This window comes from Vigna unguiculata, chromosome 7, assembly GCF_037176805.1.
Source record: "Vigna unguiculata cultivar grain cowpea cultivar isolate G323 ecotype 2 chromosome 7, ASM3717680v1, whole genome shotgun sequence".
NCBI classification, from domain to species: domain Eukaryota; kingdom Viridiplantae; phylum Streptophyta; class Magnoliopsida; order Fabales; family Fabaceae; genus Vigna; species Vigna unguiculata.
Genome location: NC_140798.1, coordinates 29,016,676 through 29,025,333, shown reverse-complemented (window position 1 = coordinate 29,025,333; position 8,658 = coordinate 29,016,676). Strand labels below are relative to the sequence as shown.

General features: G+C 34.5%; 1 protein-coding gene across 3 annotated transcripts; it reads left to right on the top strand.

Moving 5' to 3' along the window:
* The first annotated feature begins 3,923 nt into the window (after nt 1-3,923).
* LOC114192419 (BTB/POZ domain-containing protein At1g03010-like) lies at nt 3,924-8,324 on the top strand. Of its 3 annotated transcripts, none has more exons than XM_028082134.2 (4): nt 3,924-4,245; nt 5,811-5,877; nt 6,164-7,366; nt 7,511-8,324. In XM_028082134.2, the coding sequence occupies exons 1-4, from the start codon at nt 4,154-4,156 to the stop codon at nt 8,036-8,038; spliced, it is 1,890 nt and encodes a 629-aa protein (XP_027937935.1). In that variant the 5' UTR covers nt 3,924-4,153; the 3' UTR covers nt 8,039-8,324. The 3 variants fall into 3 exon arrangements, with proteins under 3 accessions (XP_027937935.1, XP_085521253.1, XP_085521252.1); XM_085665127.1 differs by lacking the exon at nt 3,924-4,245 and adding an exon at nt 4,304-4,744; XM_085665126.1 differs by lacking the exon at nt 3,924-4,245 and adding an exon at nt 5,603-5,621.
* The last annotated feature ends 334 nt before the right edge of the window (nt 8,325-8,658 follow it).

Below are 8,658 nucleotides of genomic sequence, written 5' to 3'. Positions count from 1 at the left end.
TTGAGATTATCATATTATGAAACATGAAAAATTGTAATGGGAAGTTATCACGGGTGCCCAACTTCTAGTGTCTGAACAATTGCATCAATCCGGATATTGAGTTTAGAGATGTCTTAATCTTGTTGTATGTGAATGTGTGACTATATGATTATTATATGATGTGATGAATCAATTGAATGCTTAATTTTAGAAATATAAAGTTTGGTATTATTGAGATTAATAACATTAGCTTACCTTTCTTTGATTTGTGCTATGTATTTTCTTTTCTTCTGTAATGATCGCTACTTTTACGTGAACGAAAGATTTTGGAGGTTCTAATAGAGGAAATTAGTAGATGTATAAAATCTATGAAACTGGATATGTTCTTATTATTTTGGGTTGAATATGTAATTAGTATGAAATAGTAGTGTTATAGCCTCAACTTAATATATATATATATATATATATATATATATATATATATATATATGTGGATAACTATAAAATGTAAATTTTAAATGCTCAATTGATAAAAACTATTATATTCTTATTGGTAAATTATCGTGTACATTTTATTCTTTTCCATAGGCTAGGTTAATCTCTTTATCAAGTAAGTATTAGAGAAGGTAGATATGTCTATTTTCTAACGTTGTTATAGCTTGGTAGGGAAAAAGCAAAGTGTTCTAAATACTCAACCAGACTCCCTCACAAATAGGGGAACACTATTTATGTTACTTAATCAAAGCACGTTTTGCACCTTCTTTTTATTTAAAAAAGAAATTTACTCATTAACCTATGCAATAAAATTTAACGTTAATTAACTATCCTGATAAATCTCTCATTTTAATTAAAAAAAATAGTACTGTGAAAGTTATCTAAATACTGTACTAGTTCTTTCTTATAATAAGTTGATACAGTTGTGGATTTAGTTCGCAAAATTTTACTTTTATTCTTTATCTCTCCACCTCAAACTTAATTTCTAATTTCAGTATTTTCTTTCTTCTCAATGCTGTTCACCTTTAACCAAATCATGCGACATTAATTAACTGAGCATTGCAAAGTGGTGTCATTTTGAGCAACAGAAGACACTATTATAAATTAAAGATTAAAATCAACTTAAAATGCTGCGGCTTTATCTTCTTCTTCCACTTGTGGTATTTTTATAATATATTTATATAAATGTATTTTGAAGATTTAACTGAATACAATAACAAATAAATAAAGTAATGTCAAAGATGTTTTGGTAGAAAGAAACACTGGGGAGACAAGGAAGTGACTGGGTTTCATTTGGGACATCTTTCTATAGGTTTCACTTGGAGTGAATAGGTATATATCAGGAAAAGAAGAAATTTTAGGTAAACTATCCTTCATTCTTTAGGAACAAATACTGAAATCTTTAGAGGTATGAGTTTTGATAGTGGTCAATTTTTTGAAGTAAAAAAAAAAATTTAACCCTTTAAAATAACATAAAATTACAATCATTTTTCTCTTGATTTCTCTTGTAATATGATCCTCGAATGCTACTACTTAAAATTATACTCTTCAAATTTTATTTGGTCTAATATGGCTTAAAACCAATAAAAAATATATATGAAATATTCTTAGTTCTATTTTTACTTAGTGTATAAAGATGATAATAGTCCAGTTAGAAATAAACAATATCTATTCATAATTCGATAAGTAATAAAAGAATTTATCTGTTACTCGTTCTGGTATCTGTGTGAGTACCTGTTTAAAAGATACTCACGAGTATTTTAAAACTCGCAACTATCTATGAATACTCACAACTATTAAAAAAATATATTTTATAAATTTTTAAAATTAAATAAAATTTAAAAAAAACGTAAACTAAAATATAAATTAAAATCAATTTAAATTTAAATTAAATTTAATAAAATATACATTTATTTTTAATTTTAATATATATATATATATATATAAATATATAAATAAAGGGAAAATAAAAATGATAAATTTATAGATGATATGATGTGATAAGTGAAAAGAGGGATAAAAAAAATGAGGATATATATATATCATTGCTCTAAAACTATTTTACATAGGTATGCATCCATTCCCCCACAAGTTTTGAACAGGTGGGGTCACATGTTTTCTGCATTGATGATTGTGGCCACCATCCATCCACACCTCCACTAATCATATTAAGTCTCTTTCACACCTCTTTCTCTCTCTCTCTGAAAAAGATAGAAACCTCTTTTCATGTGGCTGTCCCATTTGTCCTCTTCCCATTATATGGCACCCATACTCAAACAATGCTCTTCACTACAGTAATTTAGCTAACCATTTATTATGCATTTTTATATCAAACAAGCTCCATAATTCATTCTTCACACAACCCTTTCATAATTCACACCTAAAACTTTATTATATTTCTTTATCAACAGAGCTTGCAACAAGCTACTACTACCCTATTATTTTCATCTACTTTAGCTTTTGCAACAAAAGCTACTTTTAAAAATTTAAATAAAGTAAAAATATTAGCTTGGTCATTCATTATGTGTTGCCATGGAAAGTTATCATTAATGGAACCCAAAGTGAAAGGAAATGGCTGTATCTTCAATATCATTAATGCAAATTGATTCCCATGTCTCCATACTAGATACAAGAATCTGCTCTGCCGTAACCTGCAAAAAAATTTAGAGTAACAAATATGCCATAAAACAAAGAAACACTTTAGTAGAACACCCTAAAGAAAAGGTTTGGCCTAACTAAATCATGGTTGTGCTATGGGATCTCACTCTTTTGGTTTTGACACACTGGTCCACATTGAAGTCAGAGTGCTCATAACAAGGGAGCAGAAAATGGCATGCCATGAAGGAGAAAAGAATAAAAAGTTATGCACATTTAAGATTCTTTTACTATTTGATTTTAAGTTTCTTGGTGCTTTCACTTCTCTCAGAAAGGAATATATTGCAGAGTTACATAGGACCACATGTCAACTGTACTTATTTTTTTTGGAATGAGAAGCTGTAAAGCCTGTAACTTTGGTTCAGATAAAATTATCAGAGGCAAAGTGATTGAAATTGAATGAAATGAAGGCCACACCCACTTAATCACAAAATGTATGAAATTGTAGATTACCTACCAGACTACTCTACCATACAATAAAAATTGATGGCCTCATAATGAATACCAGATCGATGCAATCTAAGACCATGATTGTTCCAACAGTTGTCACATTGAGTCTGTATCATGATCTAATGCCAAATATTCATATAATACCCACACTATTGGAGTTATTACATTCACCTGTCTCTTAATCCATGTCCTTTTCCTGTTCTCCAGTTAAAAATTACGCATGGTTAAGATGTAACATTCTTTCCGGTTGTTAGTTTTATTTTTTTCGAGTGTCATTTGTTAATTGAAAAGACACTGGGATAGCAAATTCTGATAATTTGGTTCCTGAGATGACACAACAACACAGGCTCATTTGTTCTTCTTTTATGACTTAGACAATGCACTCAACTTCAATAGTCATAGTTTAGGTATGCAAGAAGAAAAAAAAAAAAACAGTTGCAGGACTTACAAAACAAAAACACTTTAAAGCAATGGAATTGGTCATTTGCATCAGGTAAAATATCCATTACTTTAGTCAATGACATAACACGTACGTATGTGAACTAATGATATCCAACATAGCACGGTTCTCATAGTATCATGTTATCCAAGTCATCATTTTAATTTCCACTTTTGTGGTCTTTACACATAATAGGGGTTAATTTATGCTAAATTTATGTGTGTAGCTTTGGCTAGCCATAATTACAACTCCCAAAAGCAGTGCAACACATCCGGATTCCTGCAATTTCTTAAGTCAAAAACCGTGTAAAATAAAAGAAAACTCCACTTGCTCAATACCTTTCACCGAAAAGTGCAAGCACACCTACGTTTTCCTTGACTTTAGATTATATTCATTATAAACAGTCATAAAGTACGTTTCAAAATCACCTTCATCCCTTAGCACTGTATGAGTTCATCTCATCTGACTTGAGTTCTCCAGAAGAATCTCCCAAGAGAATGGTGCACACAGTTTTGTAGTGGCTTTGTTTTAGTTAACTGGCATGGAATAGAATGCTAGCATATCACAGTCACTTCACTCATAGTGACAATTCTTAGTGGGGTACAGTGGGATCATAATTGCCAGGTTTTTGTTGAAATGGGAGTTGTCACTATTGGAGAATTAAAGCCTAGCATCTCTGGGAAGAGGACCTTTCGTCCCAGTTCGAGCATAAGGCATGCCACTGAATGGTAAAATATTCTCCATCTTCTTTTCTTTATTATTTTGGGTATAATTTAGTTTTGTTTCTCAATAATATTTGCTGCTAAATTAGCCTACAAGAAAAGGAAAATTTTTGAAAGTAGTATTAGACCCATAATTATTATGGGTGATTTTTCCTTTGCTGAGGCAAAGATAATGAATGTGATGAGGATTTGAATGGGCAGAATGGCAGACATTCACTTCCAGAAATTGATCTAACGACCCACCCGAAACATAAAAACAAATCCTTTTCTTTTCCATCGTATAGTCGTTTTCAAATATCTATAATTAGATCTTGATCACATAATTGGAATCAAGAGCTCCACGTTAGAAAAATATAAAACCATTCATGTGGGTTAGCTATCAGTTTAAGCTTTTGGGATTAATGATTCATGACATGGTATTGCACTGTCCACACTTGAAGCGCAAATGGCTCCTGATGTTCACGACACTCCAAGGTTTATTTTATTTCTCAGCGCTTTCATTTTGGTGGGTCTAACTGTCCTTTTCCTATAGGATTGTGAAAGTTCAGTTTCTGCATAGGAGCATCATCTGGGAAGCTTTCATTTTGTCGTGTCGTATTGCTCGTGTGTGTGCGCGTCTCTTTTGTATTCATTCAAAATCCAGTTTCTCACAACTTCTGATCTGACACGGTCCTTACTCACCACAACCTGTGCATTTTTATGGTAGAAACACCCTTAGCATCGATGGTATAATTTAGGCACTGTGATAGGTAGAAAAAGGTGTTACGTGTAACCTTGACTTTGATGTATAGTCCTGTATTAAGCAAACAACAGTATGGTGCTCCGTGGTGAATGTCCAATCTTGATCTGTCTACAATGAAAATGCCAATTCATGTTTGTCTGTCAATTATTCTTCTGCTTTTGTTATCTTTAGCTCCTATGGATATGTTTGGATCGGAAGAGTTTTGAATGAGTACGGAACTGCTGTAATAATAAGGCCTCACCGACTATGGGAAAGTAATATGACATGAACATAGTTCCCATTTAAGAGCTAACTTTTGAAATTATTTTTAGGTGTATGGAGTCACCCGTTATTAGATTATTTACACATGTCTAATATTGTAACTTTCAAGTTTGGACACCATAATAGGCTTAGACATTAACAGGACATTGCATGTGTGGCTTAAATGGTTTTCCTTTCTTACATGTGGTGGTCACTGGTCAATGATTTGGAATGATGGGTTCCACAACATAAACAATCGTGCAATATTGAATTGGACTTAAAGGTCGTGTAATCGTATTGTCTGAGGTACTGCTAAAGTAGTCCCACTCATTCTGTATTTATTGAGTTGGGGGCCATTCACACCTACTTACTTGATCTTGGAAGATTACATTGTCTTCGGGTGTGTGGTGTACAATTCAATTCCATCTTCTACATTTGATTGCATATACATGCTGCACCAAAACACTCTTTCTAGTTCTCTCATAATTTCATTTTGGTAGTAATATGCTTAGCAGCAGCAGTTGTTGCTTTACATTCAAATTTCCATGTCTACGCCATGCAATAATTCAGCCAGGTTTGTAAATTACAGGCCCATATCTGATGTCTCCAGTGATCTCACCATTGAAGTAGGAACTTCAACCTTTGCACTTCACAAGGTAAACAAACTATAGGTTGCCTTTCTCACAGGTTATTTGATATTCTGCTTAGTGATCTTTCACTCTCACGGGTATTTATTTGTACATAAATGACATTTTCCTGTGCAGAATATATCAACCATGTGTATGAATATAAATGCTTTTCTTTTTCTGCACCAGTAACCCCTCTGAACAGAATTTCAAGTTCAACCATAGTACAGTAGAGTAGACATTAATAGCAAGAAAGGGAGGGGGATTATTATACAGCAAATTCTAAGCTGTTTGATTTTTTTTTTTTTTTCTACAGTTTCCTCTTGTTTCTAGGAGTGGAAGGATTCGGAAAATGCTATTAGAAGCAAAAGATTCAAAAGTTTCACGGATAAGTCTCCCAAACGTGCCAGGTGGTGCAGAGGCGTTTGAGCTGGCTGCCAAATTCTGCTATGGAATCAATGTTGAGTTCACCCTCTCCAATGTTGCCATGCTAAAATGTGTTGCTCATTTTCTAGAAATGACAGAAGAGTTCTCAGAGAAAAACCTGGAGACACGAGCCGAAGCATACCTAAAGGAAACGGTGCTACCAAATATATCAAACACAATATCTGTTCTTCACCGTTGTGAAACTCTTGTCCCCACTTCAGAAGAGATTAGTCTTGTCAGCAGACTAATCAATGCAATTGCAAATAATGCATGTAAAGAACAGCTCACCACTGGTTTACAAAAGCTGGACCACAATTTCCCTTCTAAAACCATCACAAACATGGAACCCGAAACACCCTCAGAATGGTGGGGGAAATCTCTCAATGTTCTTAGTCTTGATTTCTTCCAAAGAGTTTTATCCGCAGTGAAGTCAAAGGGACTAAAACAAGACATGATCAGCAAAATTTTGATAAACTATGCACATAATTCTCTTCAAGGGATTGTTAGGGACCACCATGCAGTGAAAGGATGTTTTCCCGACTTAGAATTGCAGAAGAAACAAAGAGTCATTGTTGAAGCCATTTCTGGCTTACTACCAACCCAATCAAGGAAAAGCCCGGTTCCGATGGCATTTCTCTCAAGCTTGTTGAAAGCTGCAATTGCTGCATCAGCATCCACATCTTGCAGATCGGACTTGGAGAGAAGAATTGGTCTACAACTTGACCAGGCAATTCTCGAAGACATCCTAATCCCAACAAATTCACATCAAAATACCCATGGCACCATTTATGACACGGATTCAATTTTGAGAATCTTTTCCAATTTTCTTAACTTGGATGAGGAGGACGAAGAGGATAATAATAATAATCACTTGAGAGATGAAAGTGAAATGGTTTATGACTATGACAGCCCCGGATCTCCAAAACAAAGCTCAATTCTGAAGGTATCCAAATTGATGGACAACTATCTCGCTGAAGTCGCACTAGACCCAAACTTGTTGCCATCAAAGTTCATTTCCCTTGCTGAACTACTTCCAGATCACGCACGTATTGTGAGTGATGGACTCTATAGAGCTGTTGATATCTTCCTTAAGGTGAAAATTTGCTTCTCCCTTAAACTACCGTTCCATTGCAAATTATACTTTTACATTTTACATTACTGTTCAATTACAAACTGTTACAAATAATGTAAAACTGTTTTAAACTCACAGAACTGAACTGTTGTTGTTATGATATAGGTTCATCCAAACATAAAGGATTCAGAGAGATACCGGCTGTGCAAAACCATTGATTGTCAGAAACTGTCTCAAGAAGCGTGCAGCCATGCAGCGCAAAATGAAAGGCTACCGGTGCAGATGGCAGTGCAGGTTCTATACTTTGAGCAAATAAGACTTCGCAATGCCATGAACGGAGGGCACAGCCAATTTTTCTTTGGAGGAATGAACGGTCAATTCCCTCAACGTTCAGGAAGTGGTGCCGGAAGCGGAGCCATTTCCCCAAGAGACAACTATGCATCAGTGAGAAGGGAGAACCGAGAGCTGAAGCTAGAAGTTGCAAGAATGAGAATGAGGCTCACTGACTTGGAGAAAGACCACGTTAACATGAAGCAGGAGCTAGTGAGGTCTCACCCTGCCAACAAGCTATTCAAATCACTCACCAAAAAACTAAGCAAGCTCAATGCTCTATTTCGGATCAACAGTATCAAGCCAAATGGCTCTGAGAGTCGCTTCCCTTTCCCCAAGAGAAGGCGTCACTCAGTTTCGTGACTAAAAATATGTACATATATTCATGTATAGTACGCAAGAAGATGCATGGCTTGATTGTCACTACTTATTTTCTAGTGGATAGTATTTTTTCTCCTTGGTTTGAGGGTGGGATGATGCTGAATTAAACTACTATCCTCTGGTTGGAAATTTTTTACGATACTGATAAGTGTAATATCCATAGAGTAAGCATCTGGGGAGCAGAGAATAGTTCAAAGACATCAGACTTTTGGGTTGTGTTCTCAAACACCATATCCTGAACTGCTGCAATTTCCTTTCTCTTTCGTCATTCAGAATGTTTCTGCTGCAAGCAAACACGCTTAAGAGTTAACCAGACACTACTTCTTTAGTAACACACCAATGAATAATACGTTTCGAGTATTAAAAACAATTCAGTAGAGTAATCGTTTTTGTGGCAAACCTTGGAAGGGAGCAACGGAGGTAATTCGGATTCAATAATTAATGAAAGAAGTACATTAGTTTTTTTTATATATCTTAGTTCAACTTTTTAGTTTTTAGTCAATGCGAATATTTAACCGGTACAAACAAAAAATTGGTGTGTTGTACAAACAATAAAAGATTAATGTGTACTATAACAGTCAAAATATCTTACACACAGGGAA

Bases quoted from the DNA above. Each gene is read 5' to 3' on its own strand.
- LOC114192419 (XM_085665127.1), top strand. From the start codon at position 4,605: ATGTGGGTTAGCTATCAGTTTAAGCTTTTGGGATTAATGATTCATGAC. The intron at 4,745-5,810 runs GTGGGTCTAACT...TGTAAATTACAG, and splicing joins TTCTCAGCGCTTTCATTTTG to GCCCATATCTGATGTCTCCA. The intron at 7,367-7,510 runs GTGAAAATTTGC...GTTATGATATAG, and splicing joins CTGTTGATATCTTCCTTAAG to GTTCATCCAAACATAAAGGA.